The sequence below is a fragment of the Atractosteus spatula genome, chromosome 5, assembly GCF_055471065.1.
Source record: "Atractosteus spatula isolate fAtrSpa1 chromosome 5, fAtrSpa1.hap1, whole genome shotgun sequence".
Taxonomy (NCBI): Eukaryota; Metazoa; Chordata; class Actinopteri; order Semionotiformes; family Lepisosteidae; genus Atractosteus; species Atractosteus spatula.
Window position 1 is genome coordinate 11,307,865 of NC_142710.1, and position 17,586 is coordinate 11,325,450.

A 17,586-nucleotide genomic window follows, 5' to 3' on the forward strand; every position below is an offset into this window, starting at 1 on the left:
AGCAGGGCCTGCTCTGCACACACACAGGACAGCACAGAGAGACAGGTACTGACCCAGCCACAGCAGGGCCTGCTCTGCACACACACAGGACAGCACAGACAGACAGGTACTGACCCAGCCACAGCAGGGCCTGCTCTGCACACACACAGGACAGCAGAGACAGACAGGTACTGACCCAGCCACAGCAGGGCCTGCTCTGCACACACACAGGACAGCAGAGACAGACAGGTACTGACCCAGCCACAGCACGGCCTGCTCTGCACACACACAGGACAGCACAGAGAGACAGGTACTGACCCAGCCACAGCAGGGCCTGCTCTGTACACACACAGGACAGCACAGACAGACAGGTACTGACCCAGCCACAGCAGGGCCTGCTCTGTACACACACAGGACAGCAGAGACAGACAGGTACTGACCCAGCCACAGCAGGGCCTGGTCTGCACACACACAGGACAGCAGAGACAGACAGGTACTGACCCAGCCACAGCAGGGCCTGCTCTGCACACACACAGGACAGCACAGACAGACAGGTACTGACCCAGCCACAGCAGGGCCTGCTCTGCACACACACAGGACAGCACAGACAGACAGGTACTGACCCAGCCACAGCAGGGCCTGCTCTGTACACACACAGGACAGCAGAGACAGACAGGTACTGACCCAGCCACAGCAGGGCCTGGTCTGCACACACACAGGACAGCACAGACAGACAGGTACTGACCCAGCCACAGCAGGGCCTGCTCTGCACACACACAGGACAGCACAGAGAGACAGGTACTGACCCAGCCACAGCAGGGCCTGCTCTGCACACACACAGGACAGCACAGACAGACAGGTACTGACCCAGCCACAGCAGGGCCTGCTCTGTACACACACAGGACAGGAGAGAGAGACAGACAGGTAGTGACCCAGCCACAGCAGGGCCTGGTCTGTACACCCACAGGACAGAAGAGACAGACAGGTACTGACCCAGCCACAGCAGGGCCTGCTCTGCACACACACAGGACAGCAGAGACAGACAGGTACTGACCCAGCCACAGCAGGGCCTGCTCTGCACACACACAGGACAGGAGAGATAGACAGGTACTGACCCAGCCACAGCAGGGCCTGCTCTGCACACACACAGGACAGCACAGACAGACAGGTACTGACCCAGCCACAGCAGGGCCTGCTCTGCACACACACAGGACAGGAGAGATAGACAGGTACAGACCCAGCCACAGCAGGGCCTGCTCTGCACACACACAGGACAGCACAGAGAGACAGGTACTGACCCAGCCACAGCAGGGCCTGGTCTGCACACACACAGGACAGCAGAGACAGACAGGTACTGACCCAGCCACAGCAGGGCCTGCTCTGCACACACACAGGACAGCAGAGACAGACAGGTACTGACCCAGCCACAGCAGGGCCTGCTCTGTACACACACAGGACAGCAGAGACAGACAGGTACTGACCCAGCCACAGCACGGCCTGCTCTGCACACACACAGGACAGCAGAGACAGACAGGTACTGACCCAGCCACAGCAGGGCCTGCTCTGCACACACACAGGACAGCAGAGACAGACAGGTACTGACCCAGCCACAGCAGGGCCTGCTCTGCACACACACAGGACAGCACAGACAGACAGGTACTGACCCAGCCACAGCAGGGCCTGCTCTGCACACACACAGGACAGCACAGAGAGACAGGTACTGACCCAGCCACAGCAGGGCCTGCTCTGCACACACACAGGACAGCACAGAGAGACAGGTACTGACCCAGCCACAGCAGGGCCTGCTCTGCACACACACAGGACAGCAGAGACAGACAGGTACTGACCCAGCCACAGCAGGGCCTGCTCTGCACACACACAGGACAGCACAGACGGACAGGTACTGACCCAGCCACAGCAGGGCCTGGTCTGCACACACACAGGACAGCAGAGACGGACAGGTACTGACCCAGCCACAGCAGGGCCTGCTCTGCACACACACAGGACAGCACAGACAGACAGGTACTGACCCAGCCACAGCAGGGCCTGCTCTGCACACACACAGGACAGCACAGAGAGACAGGTACTGACCCAGCCACAGCAGGGCCTGCTCTGTACACACACAGGACAGGAGAGAGAGACAGACAGGTAGTGACCCAGCCACAGCAGGGCCTGGTCTGTACACCCACAGGACAGAAGAGACAGACAGGTACTGACCCAGCCACAGCAGGGCCTGCTCTGCACACACACAGGACAGCAGAGACAGACAGGTACTGACCCAGCCACAGCAGGGCCTGCTCTGCACACACACAGGACAGGAGAGATAGACAGGTACTGACCCAGCCACAGCAGGGCCTGCTCTGCACACACACAGGACAGCACAGACAGACAGGTACTGACCCAGCCACAGCAGGGCCTGCTCTGCACACACACAGGACAGGAGAGATAGACAGGTACTGACCCAGCCACAGCAGGGCCTGCTCTGCACACACACAGGACAGCACAGAGAGACAGGTACTGACCCAGCCACAGCAGGGCCTGGTCTGCACACACACAGGACAGCAGAGACAGACAGGTACTGACCCAGCCACAGCAGGGCCTGCTCTGCACACACACAGGACAGCAGAGACAGACAGGTACTGACCCAGCCACAGCAGGGCCTGCTCTGCACACACACAGGACAGCAGAGACAGACAGGTACTGACCCAGCCACAGCAGGGCCTGCTCTGCACACACACAGGACAGCAGAGACAGACAGGTACTGACCCAGCCACAGCAGGGCCTGCTCTGCACACACACAGGACAGCAGAGACAGACAGGTACTGACCCAGCCACAGCAGGGCCTGCTCTGCACACACACAGGACAGCAGAGACAGACAGGTACTGACCCAGCCACAGCAGGACCTGCTCTGCACACACACAGGACAGCAGAGACAGACAGGTACTGACCCAGCCACAGCAGGGCCTGCTCTGCACACACACAGGACAGCAGAGACAGACAGGTACTGACCCAGCCACAGCAGGGCCTGCTCTGCACACACACAGGACAGCACAGACAGACAGGTACTGACCCAGCCACAGCAGGGCCTGCTCTGCACAGACAGACAGGTACAGACCCAGCCACAGCAGGGCCTGCTCTGCACACACACAGGACAGCAGAGACAGACAGGTACTGACCCACCACAGCAGGGCCTGCTCTGCACACACACAGGACAGCAGAGACAGACAGGTACTGACCCAGCCACAGCAGGGCCTGCTCTGCACACACACAGGACAGCAGAGACAGACAGGTACTGACCCAGCCACAGCAGGGCCTGCTCTGTACACACACAGGACAGGAGAGAGAGACAGACAGGTAGTGACCCAGCCACAGCAGGGCCTGGTCTGTACACCCACAGGACAGAAGAGACAGACAGGTACAGACCCAGCCACAACAGGGCCTGGTCTGTACACCCACAGGACAGGAGAGACAGACAGGTACTGACCCAGCCACAGCAGGGCCTGCTCTGCACACACACAGGACAGCACAGACAGATAGGTACTGACCCAGCCACAGCAGGGCCTGCTCTGCACACACACAGGACAGCAGAGACAGACAGGTACTGACCCAGCCACAGCAGGGCCTGCTCTGTACACACACAGGACAGGAGAGAGAGACAGACAGGTAGTGACCCAGCCACAGCAGGGCCTGGTCTGTACACCCACAGGACAGAAGAGACAGACAGGTACAGACCCAGCCACAACAGGGCCTGGTCTGTACACCCACAGGACAGGAGAGACAGACAGGTACTGACCAAGCCAGAGCAGGGCCTGGTTGCACACACACAGGACAAGAGAGATAGACAGGTACTGACCAAGCCACAACAGGGTCTGGTCTGTACACACACAGAACAGTAGAGAGAGACAGACAGGTACTGACCCAGCCACAGCAGAGCCTGGTCCACATCAAAGGGATACTTCATGTCTCCATCTACAAGTCCTGGAGTGTCAACAAAGGTCACCAGACTGAAGCGTTTCTGTCTGGAGGTAGAGATCTCTGTACTGAGGTACTCTGACACCCCTGCAGACAGAGAGAGGGGTTAATACACACACAGTGACTGGACACTCCAGTACAATAACACTGCACTGAGAGAGAGAGGGGTTAATACAGACACACTGACTGGACACTCCAGTACATTAACACTGCACTGAGAGAGAGGGGGGTTAATACAGACACACTGACTGGACACTCCAGTACATTAACACTGCACTGAGAGAGAGAGGGGTTAATACAGACACACTGACTGGACACTCCAGTACATGAACACTGCACTGAGAGAGAGAGGGGGGTTAATACAGACACACTGACTGGACACTCCAGTACATGAACACTGCACTGAGAGAGAGAGGGGTTAATACAGACACATCCCTCAGTCTCCTCTACACAAGTAATCAGTGAGCAAGGAATTGTGGGGGCTGGAGTCTCAGCCACACCCGAACCCCAGAGTTCCCCCCCAGAGAACCCCAAGATCCAGACTGACCTTTGAACTCCTGCAGGGGCTTGAAGTGGGGATAGAGGTGAAGGGTCGCGTTTCCCTGCCAACGAGAGGAACAGAGATCTCAGAGAGGGGAGAGGGGAGAGGGGAGAGGGGAGAGGGGAGAGGGGAGAGCTGGAGTGGACAGAGGGAGGGAGAGGAGAGAGCTGGAGTGGACAGAGGAGGGAGAGGAGAGAGCTGGAGTGGACAGAGGAAGGGAGAGGAGGAGAGAGCTGGAGTGGACAGAGGAAGGGAGAGGAGAGAGCTGGAGTGGACAGAGGGAGGGAGAGGAGGAGAGAGCTGGAGTGGACAGAGGAAGGGAGAGGAGAGAGCTGGAGTGGACAGAGGGAGGGAGAGGAGGAGAGAGCTGGAGTGGACAGAGGGAGGGAGAGGAGGAGAGAGCTGGAGTGGACAGAGGGAGGGAGAGGAGGAGAGAGCTGGAGTGGACAGAGGGAGGGAGAGGAGGAGAGAGCTGGAGTGGACAGAGGGAGGAGAGGAGGAGAGAGCTGGAGTGATCAGAGGGAGGAGAGGAGGAGAGAGCTGGAGTGGACAGAGGAGGGAGAGGAGAGAGCTGGAGTGGACAGAGGGAGGGAGAGGAGGAGAGAGCTGGAGTGGACAGAGGGAGGGAGAGGAGGAGAGAGCTGGAGTGGACAGAGGGAGGGAGAGGAGGAGAGAGCTGGAGTGGACAGAGGAGGGAGAGGAGAGAGCTGGAGTGGACAGAGGAGGGAGAGGAGAGAGCTGGAGTGGACAGAGGGAGGGAGAGGAGGAGAGAGCTGGAGTGGACAGAGGGAGGGAGAGGAGAGAGCTGGAGTGGACAGAGGGAGGGAGAGGAGAGAGCTGGAGTGGACAGAGGAGGGAGAGGAGAGAGCTGGAGTGGACAGAGGAGGGAGAGGAGAGAGCTGGAGTGGACAGAGGGAGGGAGAGGAGGAGAGAGCTGGAGTGGACAGAGGGAGGAGAGGAGGAGAGAGCTGGAGTGGACAGAGGGAGGGAGAGGAGGAGAGAGCTGGAGTGGACAGAGGGAGGGAGAGGAGGAGAGAGCTGGAGTGGACAGAGGGAGGGAGAGGAGGAGAGAGCTGGAGTGGACAGAGGGAGGGAGTGGAGGAGAGAGCTGGAGTGGACAGAGGAGGGAGAGGAGAGAGCTGGAGTGGACAGAGGGAGGGAGAGGAGGAGAGAGCTGGAGTGGACAGAGGGAGGAGAGGAGGAGAGAGCTGGAGTGGACAGAGGGAGGGAGAGGAGAGAGCTGGAGTGGACAGAGGGAGGGAGAGGAGGAGAGAGCTGGAGTGGACAGAGGGAGGAGAGGAGGAGAGAGCTGGAGTGGACAGAGGAGGGAGAGGAGAGAGCTGGAGTGGACAGAGGGAGGGAGAGGAGGAGGAGAGAGCTGGAGTGGACAGAGGGAGGAGAGGAGGAGAGAGCTGGAGTGGACAGAGGGAGGGAGAGGAGGAGAGAGCTGGAGTGGACAGAGGGAGGGAGAGAGACACTGACCGCGAGGGACTGGACAGACAGCAACAAGACGAGCCTCAGGAGAGGCAGGAGGAAACGGTTTCTGACGCGTGTCAAACCAGCAGGAAAGGCTCTCGGAGCGTGGGCAGGAAGCAGGAAGCGCCACTCTACACCAAGAGTGCAAGAGGACAGCACAGCACAGCCGCAGGACTCACAGTGAGAGACTCTCTCTTGCGCCCACTAGTGACGAAAGTGAAGCCCTGCGTCTCTATGGCAACACCAGTGCGCTGGATGTGCTCCTCTATATACCTGCAGAGAGAGAGACGCTTGAGCCAGGCAGCCCCACAACCCAGACTCCACAACACACACAACACACAACCAGCCTCAGGACAGCACTGCCAGAGCACCACAACCCAGACTCCACCACACCACAGCACAACACACACAACACACAACCAGCCTCAGGACAGCACTGCCAGAGCACCACAACCCAGACTCCACCACACCACAGCACAACACACAACACACAACCAGCCTCAGGACAGCACTGCCAGAGCACCACAACCCAGACTCCACCACACCACAGCACAACACACACAACACACAACCAGCCTCAGGACAGCACTGCCAGAGCACCACAACCCAGACTCCACCACACCACAGCACAACACACACAACACACAACCAGCCTCAGGACAGCACTGCTAGAGCACCACAACCCAGACTCCACCACATCACAGCACAACACACACAACACACAACCAGCCTCAGGACAGCACTGCTAGAGCACCACAACCCAGACTCCACCACATCACAGCACAACACACACAACACACAACCAGCCTCAGGACAGCACTGCTAGAGCACCACAACCCAGACTCCACCACACCACAGCACAACACACACAACACACAACCAGCCTCAGGACAGCACTGCTAGAGCACCACAACCCAGACTCCACCACACCACAGCACAACACACACAACACACAACCAGCCTCAGGACAGCACTGCTAGAGCACCACAACCCAGACTCCACCACATCACAGCACAACACACAACACACAACCAGCCTCAGGACAGCACTGCTAGAGCACCACAACCCAGACTCCACCACATCACAGCACAACACACAACACACAACCAGCCTCAGGACAGCACTGCTAGAGCACCACAACCCAGACTCCACCACATCACAGCACAACACACACAACACACAACCAGACCCAGGACAGCACTGCCAGAGCACCACAACCCAGACTCCACCACATCACAGCACAACACACACAACACACAACCAGACCCAGGACAGCACTGCCAGAGCACCACAACCCAGACTCCACCACACCACAGCACAACACACACAACACACAACCAGACCCAGGACAGCACTGCCAGAGCACCACAACCCAGACTCCACCACATCACAGCACAACACACACAACACACAACCAGCGTCAGGACAGCACTGCTAGAGCACCACAACTCAGACTCCACCACATCACAGCACAACACACACAACACACAACCAGCCTCAGGACAGCACTGCTAGAGCACCACAACCCAGACTCCACCACATCACAGCACAACACACACAACACACAACCAGCCTCAGGACAGCACTGCTAGAGCACCACAACCCAGACTCCACCACATCACAGCACAACACACACACAACACACAACCAGCCCCAGGACAACACTGCCAGAGCACCACAACACAGACTCCACCACATCACAGCACAACACACACAACACACAACCAGACCCAGGACAGCACTGCCAGAGCACCACAACCCAGACTCCACCACATCACAGCACAACACACAACCAGCCTCAGGACAGCACTGCTAGAGCACCACAACCCAGACTCCACCACATCACAGCACAACACACACAACACACAACCAGCCCCAGGACAACACTGCCAGAGCACCACAACTCAGACTCCACCACATCACAGCACAACACACACAACACACAACCAGCCTCAGGACAGCACTGCTAGAGCACCACAACCCAGACTCCACCACATCACAGCACAACACACACAACACACAACCAGCCTCAGGACAGCACTGCCAGAGCACCACAACCCAGACTCCACCACATCACAGCACAACACACACAAAACACAACCAGCCTCAGGACAGCACTGCTAGAGCACCACAACCCAGACTCCACCACATCACAGCACAGATCAAACAGCAATATCTCACACACTGGGACACACACACACAACACACAACATAAACTGGAATGCTACAGAGCTCTAAACAGACAATACACACTAGCCGAATATTTGACCAAGATAAGAAACAACAAACAGAAACAGACCCTGACGAAGTACAGGCTCAGTGACCACAGCCTGGACACACACACTGGACACAGGCAGACCTGGCTGTCCAGAGAGGACAGGCTCAGTGACCACAGCCTGGACACAGGCAGACCTGGCTGTCCAGAGAGGACAGGCTCAGTGACCACAGCCTGGACACACACACTGGACACAGGCAGACCTGGCTGTCCAGAGAGGACAGGCTCAGTGACCACAGCCTGGACACAGGCAGACCTGGCTGTCCAGAGAGGACAGGCTCAGTGACCACAGCCTGGACACACACACTGGACACAGGCAGACCTGGCTGTCCAGAGAGGACAGGCTCAGTGACACAGCCTGGACACACACACTGGACACAGGCAGACCTGGCTGTCCAGAGAGGACAGGCTCAGTGACCACAGCCTGGACACACACACTGGACACAGGCAGACCTGGCTGTCCAGAGAGGACAGGCTCAGTGACCACAGCCTGGACACACACACTGGACACAGGCAGACCTGGCTGTCCAGAGAGGACAGGCTCAGTGACACAGTCTGGACACAGACACTGGACACAAGAAGACCTGGCTGCCCACAGAGGACAGGCTCAGTGACCACAGCCTGGACACAGGCAGACCTGGTTGTCCAGAGAGGACAGGCTCAGTGACCACAGCCTGGACACACACACTGGACACAGGCAGACCTGGCTGTCCAGAGAGGACAGGCTCAGTGACACAGTCTGGACACAGACACTGGACACAGGAAGACCTGGCTGCCCACAGAGGACAGGCTCAGTGACCACAGCCTGGACACAGGCAGACCTGGCTGTCCAGAGAGGACAGGCTGTGCTCCCACTGCCAGCGGGGAGAAATAGAGACAGAGGTGCACTTCCTACTGCACCGGGACAGATACTCTGGGATTAGAGAAACATTCTTCCCGAAATTCAGAAATCTAGTCCCTGAGTTCTCACACCTGCCAGAGTCACAACGGGTCCCAATCCTACTGGGAGAGGGAGGAGGGAACTCAGTTGAACTGGCAGACCAGTATGTGATCTCCTGTCCCAGCCTGAGGAACAGACAGTGAGCCTGTCTCTCAATAATAATAATACAGTGTGTGATCTCCTGTCCCAGCCTGAGGAACAGACAGTGAGCCTGTCTCTCAATAATAATAATACAGTGTGTGATCTCCTGTCCCAGCCTGAGGAACAGACAGTGAGCCTGTCTCTCAATAATAATAATACAGTGTGTGATCTCCCGTCCCAGCCTGAGGAACAGACAGTGAGTCTGTCTCTCAGTAATAATAATACAGTGTGTGATCTCCTGTCCCAGCCTGAGGAACAGACAGTGAGCCTGTCTCTCAGTAATAATAATACAGTGTGTGATCTCCTGTCCCAGCCTGAGGAACAGACAGTGAGCCTGTCTCTCAATAATAATAATACAGTGTGTGATCTCCTGTCCCAGCCTGAGGAACAGTGAGCCTGTCTCTCAATAATAATAATACAGTGTGTGATCTCCTGTCCCAGCCTGAGGAACAGACAGTGAGCCTGTCTCTCAGTAATAATAATACAGTGTGTGATCTCCTGTCCCAGCATGTCTCTAATACTGCTCTGTGTGTTGTGTGTCGAGTGTGAGAGTCCTGTGATGTGTCTGTACTGTAAATGTCTGTAGATGAACCACACACTGACACTGAGAGGTCACAATACACACACAGTGGGGCTAAAGCACAGGGAGAAGACATCAGGACAGAAGGAGAGTCAGACAGACAGGTGGGGACAGAGAGAGGGACAGTGTTACCAGTGTTACCAGTTTATGAAGGAACTCTTCCCAGCTGAGTGATTCCCCATCAGCATCACTGTGATCTTCTTCCTGGGGGGCAGGAGAGACACCCCCACAGACTGGGCAACAGAGATCAAACCTGGAGGAGACACAGGTTAACACACTGGCTGGACTGGGAGCTGGATCAGTTCTGAACTGGGATTATAATCAGACTCCACTGACACTGACAGAGCAGTCTGAGACTCTCCAGGCTGGACTGGACTGACTGAACTGGGAGCTGGATTAGTTCTGAACTGGGATTATAATCAGACTCCACTGACACTGACAGAGCAGTCTGAGACTCTCCAGGCTGGACTGGACTGACTGGACTGGGAGCTGGATTAGTTCTTCACTGGGATTATAATCAGACTCCACTGACACTGACAGAGCAGTCTGAGACTCTCCAGGCTGGACTGGACTGACTGGACTGGGAGCTGGATTAGTTCTTCACTGGGATTATAATCAGACTCCACTGACACTGACAGAGCAGTCTGAGACTCTCCAGGCTGGACTGGACTGACTGGACTGGGAGCTGGATTAGTTCCGAACTGGGATTATAATCAGACTCCACTGACACTGACAGAGCAGTCTGAGACTCTCCAGGCTGGACTGGACTGACTGGACTGGGAGCTGGATTAGTGATGAACTGGGATTATAATCAGACTCCACTGACACTAACAGAGCAGTCTGAGACTCTCCAGGCTGGACTGGACTGACTGGACTGGGAGCTGGATTAGTTCCGAACTGGGATTATAATCAGACTCCACTGACACTGACAGAGCAGTCTGAGACTCTCCAGGCTGGACTGGACTGACTGGACTGGGAGCTGGATTAGTTCTTCACTGGGATTATAATCAGACTCCACTGGCACTGACAGAGCAGTCTGAGACTCTCCAGGCTGGACTGGGAGCTGGATCAGTGATGAACTGGGATTATAATCAGACTCCACTGACACTGACAGAGCAGTCTGAGACTCTCCAGGCTGGACTGGACTGACTGGACTGGGAGCTGGATCAGTGATGAACTGGGATTATAATCAGACTCCACTGACACTGACAGAGCAGTCTGAGACTCTCCAGGCTGGACTGGACTGACTGGACTGGGAGCTGGATGAGTTCTGAACTGGGATTATAATCAGACTCCACTGACACTGACAGAGCAGTCCAAGACTCTCCAGGCTGGACTGGACTGACTGGACTGGGAGCTGGATTAGTTCTTCACTGGGATTATATTCAGACTCCACTGACACTGACAGAGCAGTCTGAGACTCTCCAGGCTGGACTGGACTGACTGGACTGGGAGCTGGATTAGTTCTGAACTGGGATTATAATCAGACTCCACTGACACTGACAGAGCAGTCTGAGACTCTCCAGGCTAGACTGGACAGACTGGACTGGGAGCTGGATTAGTTCTTCACTGGGATTATATTCAGACTCCACCGACACTGACAGAGCAGCCTGAGACTCTCCAGGCTGGACTGGACTGACTGGACTGGGAGCTGGATTAGTTCTGAACTGGGATTATAATCAGACTCCACTGACACTGACAGAGGAGTCGGAGACTCTCCAGGCTGGACTGGGCTGACTGGACTGGGAGCTGGATTAGTTCTTCACTGGGATTATAATCAGACTCCACTGACACTGACAGAGCAGTCTGAGACTCTCCAGGCTGGACTGGACTGACTGGACTGGGAGCTGGATCAGTGATGAACTGGGATTATAATCAGACTCACCGCTCTCGGCCTCGGTGTACAGCTGGTGACAGTCCCTCAGGATGCGCTCGTTACAGGTGACGCTGCCCGCCATCGAGTCGGCGTTGGCGGCGCTTCTGGACTTGACTTTCCCGGACATGACTCTCAGTGAGAAAAAAAACACGTCACAGAAGCTTAAACCCAGAGGTGAGCAGAAAACAATCAATCCGGAATAGCACGCAGTGCCTTCTTCCCCCGCAGACGCTGAGAGGCAGGGACACTAGCCTCCTCTTCCTCCGCGGACTTTTGAATCGACCCGGTCCGGCTCCACACACCGGCCACGTCAACAACACGCACCCGGCGCCCCAGGCTGCCGCCCGCCCTGTCGGGAAATGTAGTTCGGGAACTCGATGCCGGCGTTTGCCTCTCTGTGGTCCGCGGGGTTCAGAAAACTACAACTCCCAAGATCCCTCCCTCTTCCCTCCCCTTCTCACGGACCTCCCGCGGAGCTCATTCATCCTTTGCCGGACACGTCATCCAGACACGCCTGTGGTGACGTCGCCTCCTTCAACGTGCGTGAGAGACGCCGACACCGCCTTCGTAAAAAATATAAACTTTTTTTTCCTAGCGCCTTGGAAAGTGGCTTCTCAGAGCGCTTCCGATTCAGATAGAAACAGCGCCCGTTGAGAGCAGGGGCAGAATCACACAGTTACACGCAGGGCTTTGATAGAAACTGTATTGACCCCGTGAGGAACATCAGGCTGGGGGGCTCTCTGATACCCCTGGGGTACAGCTCCTGAGTGTTGGGGTGCAGCTCCAGAGTGTCGTCAGTCTTGGGGGACAGACAGGAGAGCAGAATTAGACGATGTGAAAGAGCTCAGGCTGGGGGGCTCTCTGACACCCCTGGGGTACAGCTCCTGAGTGTTGGGGCGCAGCAGGAGAAGTCCAAACTCTGAGAACTGTCTGAGAGCAGCTCAGACAGGTACTGAGGCGCCGAGCCGTGCCTGACAGGAGTCTGACAGGTGAGCAGGAGGAGCTGGGCGTCCACACGGAGCCCGACAGGAAGCCAGTGCAGGGGCTCCAGGACAGGAGTGATGGGATCTGGGGCTCGTTCGGGCGGATTCAGACTCTGGGCGGACTGGGGCTCGTTCAGGCGGATTCAGACTCTGGGCGGACTGGGGCTCGTTCAGGCGGATTCAGACCCTGGGCAGACTGGGGCTCGTTCAGGGCAGATTCAGACTCTGGGCAGACTGGGGCTCGTTCAGGCGGATTCAGACTCTGGGCGGACTGGGGCTCGTTCAGGCGGATTCAGACTCTGGGCAGACTGGGGCTCGTTCAGACGGATTCAGACTCTGGGCGGACTGGGGCTCGTTCAGGCGGATTCAGACTCTGGGCAGACTGGGGCTCGTTCAGGGCAGATTCAGACTCTGGGCAGACTGGGGCTCGTTCAGGGGGGATTCAGACTCTGGGCGGACTGGGGCTCGTTCAGGCGGATTCAGACTCTGGGCGGACTGGGGCTCGTTCAGGCGGATTCAGACTCTGGGCGGACTGGGGCTCGTTCAGGTGGATTCAGACTCTGGGCGGACTGGGGCTCGTTCAGGTGGATTCAGACTCTGGGCGGACTGGGGCTCGTTCAGGCGGATTCAGACTCTGGGCGGACTGGGGCTCGTTCAGGCGGATTCAGACCCTGGGCGGACTGGGGCTCGTTCAGGCGGATTCAGACTCTGGGCGGACTGGGGCTCGTTCAGGTGGATTCAGACTCTGGGCGGACTGGGGCTCGTTCAGGTGGATTCAGACTCTGGGCGGACTGGGGCTCGTTCAGGCGGATTCAGACTCTGGGCGGACTGGGGCTCGTTCAGGCGGATTCAGACCCTGGGCGGACTGGGGCTCGTTCAGGCGGATTCAGAGACCCCGCGAGTGGAGGGCTACAGCGGTCAGCGCAGGAGAAGACGAGGGTGTCGGTCAGCTGTCCAGCCCCCGTTAGCGATCACACACGACGCAGTCTGGCGACGTTTCTGAGGCCGAGGAGAGATGTGGTGACAAGGCGCTGCGCCTGGGGGTCGAACATCAAGCCTGAATCCAGCCTCACCCCCACGTTCGTCAGTATAATAATAATAATAATAATAACAATAATAATAATGGCTCACACTTATATAGCGCCTGTCTGGACACCCCAGTCAGAGCGCTGTACAGGTCATGGGGATCCCCTCCACCCCCACCCGTGTGTACCCCACCTGGATGAGGCTCCAGTCCTCTCCCACACAGCAGCTCTCAGAGCGATGAGGACAGGTCAGAGAGGGGGGTTATTAGGAGGCCATGATTGATGAGGGCCAATGGGAAATTTGGGAGTCTGAATTACACCCCGACTCTTCTCGAGAGACGCCCTGAGATTGTTCATGACCACGGAGAGTCAGGACCTCGGCTTGACGTCTCACCCGAAGCACGGCGCCTGTTTGCAGTGTAGTGCAGCGCCCTCCCCAGGCAGGCTCTAGAGCGCGGAGCGGCCCTCAGTCCGGTCCCAGTGCAGGACGACGGACTTCACGAGTCCCATGTACACAGTCCCAAGACGAGAAGCCGAGGTCAAAGACCCAGGAGCTCTCCAAGCCCACGGGTCGCATTTCACTTCTAACGGCCATGTTCACACTTATCAGTGTGTCAGTGCGTCTGTGTGTCAGTGCGCCAGTGCGCCAGTGTGTCAGTGCGTCTGTGTGTCAGTGCGCCAGTGCGCCGGTGCGTCAGTGCGTCTGTGTGTCAGTGTGCCGGTGCGCCGGTGCGCCGGTGCGCCGGTGCGTCGGTGCGTCTGTGCGCCGGTGCGCCGGTGCGCCGGTGCGCCGGTGCGCCTGTGCGCCTGTGCGTCAGTGCGCCGGTGCGTCAGTGCATCTGTGCGTCAGTGCGCCAGTGCGCCTGTGCGTCAGTGCGTCTGTGCGCCAGTGCGCCAGTGCGTCAGTGCGTCAGTGCGTCTGTGTGTCAGTGCGTCGGTGTGTCAGTGGGTTGGTGAGTCAGTGAGTGTGTGTGTCAGTGGGTCAGTGCGTCGGTGTGTCAGTGCGTCTGTATGTCAGTGAGTCAGTGAGTCAGTGAGTGTGTGTGTCAGTGTGTCAGTGCGTCTGTGTGTCAGTGTGCCAGTGCGCCGGTGCGCCGGTGCGTCGGTGCGTCTGTGTGTCGGTGCGTCTGTGCGTCGGTGCGCCAGTGCGTCAGTGCGTCTGTGTGTCAGTGCGTCGGTGTGTCAGTGGGTTGGTGAGTCAGTGAGTGTGTGTGTCAGTGGGTCAGTGCGTCGGTGTGTCAGTGCGTCTGTATGTCAGTGAGTCAGTGAGTCAGTGAGTGTGTGTGTCAGTGTGTCAGTGTGTCAGTGGGTCAGTGTGTCAGTGGGTCGGTGAGTCAGTGAGTGTGTGTGTCAGTGTGTCAGTGGGTCAGTGGGTCGGTGTGTCAGTGGGTCGGTGAGTGTGTGTGTCAGTGTGTCAGTGTGTCGGTGGGTCGGTGGGTCGGTGTGTCAGTGGGTCGGTGAGTCAGTGAGTGTGTGTGTCAGTGTGTCAGTGGGTCGGTGTGTCAGTGCGTCTGTATGTCGGTGAGTCAGTGAGTCAGTGAATGTGTGTGTCAGTGTGTCAGTGGGTCAGTGGGTCGGTGTGTCAGGATGGTGGTGGGAGACTGTTTTGGGGAACATGTCAGGATCACCCCCCCCCCAACGACAGACCCCTGTCCTCCTGTCACGGCCCTGAGCTGAGAGGGTTTTCAAGTGGATTTCTCCTCTTTCTCCAGGTGCTGCCAATGAATTCGTCAATGAATTCTCATCCTCTGGCTTCTTCAGGGACAAGTGAAGGTTTATCCCTGCTGAAAGAGAAGAAGCAGTGGAGCTGCTTGTTTTGTGAGCCGGGGAAGAGCAGTGATCAGGAATATTAATACTGATACTAATACTGATACTGATACTAATACTGATACTGATAATGATACTAGTACTGATACTGATAGTGATACTGATGCTGTACTAATACTGATACTGTACTAATACTGATACTGATAGTGATACTAGTACTAGTGCTGGGCGATAATTCGATAACGATAATTATCGCGATATAATTTTCCTCGATATAATTTTAACAAAAGTGCGCTATATGTTCGATATGCATGTTTATGCTTTGCGCCTGATATGCGCGTGCGCACACAATACTGCGCGACCGCGGGCGTGTTGCCGACGCGGTGCTGTTGACCCACACGGCGGAGGCTGACAGGACTGTAGTCAGAGTGGAGAAGCGAGCGACACTGAAGGGCCAGCTCGAAGAGCTGTTTCATTTACCAATTAACTGTCTGGTTTCTTCAGCTTTCACTGAGGAGGAAAAATCTGCCTTTAAACTTGAAAGAAATAATGATTTGACATTTATCGTGATGATTATCGATATCGACTGATATGAAAATGTTTATCGTGATAATGTTTTTGGCCATACCACCCAGCCCTAACTAGTACTGATACTGATAGTGATCCTGATTCTCATACTACTACAACTAATACTTGTACTGATAGTGATACTACTACTAATACTAGTACTGATACTGATACTACAACTGATACTGATACTCATACTGATACTCATACTACTACTACTAATACTGATACTCATACTACTACTAATACTAATACTGATATTAATATTGATACTGATACTAACACTGATGCTGATACTGAAACTAATTCTAGTACTAGTACTGATACTGATACTGAAACTAATTCTAGTACTAGTACTGATGCTGATACTGATACTGAAACTAATTCTAGTACTGATACTGACACTGAAACTAATTCTAGTACTAGTACTGATGCTGATACTGAAACTAATTCTAGTACTAGTACTGATGCTGATACTGAAACTAATTCTAGTACTAGTGCTGATACTGAAACTAATTCTAGTACTGATACTGACACTGAAACTAATTCTAGTACTGATACTGATACTGAAACTAATTCTAGCACTAGTACTGATGCTGATACTGAAACTAATTCTAGTACTGATACTGATGCTGATACTGAAACTAATTCTAGTACTGATACTGATACTGAAACTAATTCTAGCACTAGTACTGATACTGAAACTAATTCTAGTACTAGTACTGATACTGATACTGAAACTAATTCTAGTACTAGTGCTGATACTGACACTGAAACTAATTCTAGTACTGATACTGATACTGAAACTAATTCTAGCACTAGTACTGATGCTGATACTGAAACTAATTCTAGTACTGATACTGATGCTGATACTGAAACTAATTCTAGTACTAGTACTGATACTGACACTGAAACTAATTCTAGTACTGATACTGATACTGAAACTAATTCTAGCACTAGTACTGATGCTGATACTGAAACTAATTCTAGCACTAGTACTGATGCTGATACTGAAACTAATTCTAGTACTGATACTGATGCTGATACTGAAACTAATTCTAGTACTGATACTGATACTGAAACTAATTCTAGCACTAGTACTGATGCTGATACTGAAACTAATTCTAGTACTGATACTGATGCTGATACTGAAACTAATTCTAGTACTGATACTGACACTGAAACTAATTCTAGCACTAGTACTGAAGCCGATACTGATACTAATCCAGCTGAGACAGCGATGCTGCCGAGCGAGGGAAAGATCGTCTCAGATTCCACACTCTCTCCTCACGACCTCTCTGACCTTCCAGAGCCCTGGGCTCCTGGAGGAGCTCGGACAGGGCGCTGCCGAGGAATGTCGTCCTGTTGTACCCCAGGAGTTGTACTCTTGTGCGATGGCTGTACACCCTGTGTGTTTCTGAGCTCCTGATGTGCCACACAAATTCACAAACTACAGATTCAAA

At 55.2% G+C, this 17,586-nt stretch overlaps 1 protein-coding gene across 1 annotated transcript in view; it reads right to left on the minus strand.

Annotated features, from left to right (window-relative positions):
* LOC148834079 (uncharacterized) overlaps window positions 1–12,132 on the minus strand; it is a 28,678-nt gene extending 16,546 nt beyond the window's left edge. Inside the window, exons 1-5 of the mRNA XM_088917805.1 lie at window positions 11,791–12,132; window positions 10,047–10,158; window positions 6,149–6,242; window positions 4,500–4,554; window positions 3,899–4,039 (exon numbers count right to left, since the gene is read on the minus strand). Coding sequence (XP_088773931.1) covers window positions 3,899–4,039; window positions 4,500–4,554; window positions 6,149–6,242; window positions 10,047–10,158; window positions 11,791–11,908 — 520 coding nt within the window. The 5' untranslated portion in view covers window positions 11,909–12,132. The remainder of the gene's footprint in view (window positions 1–3,898; window positions 4,040–4,499; window positions 4,555–6,148; window positions 6,243–10,046; window positions 10,159–11,790) is intronic.
* Window positions 12,133–17,586: the final 5,454 nt, after the last annotated feature.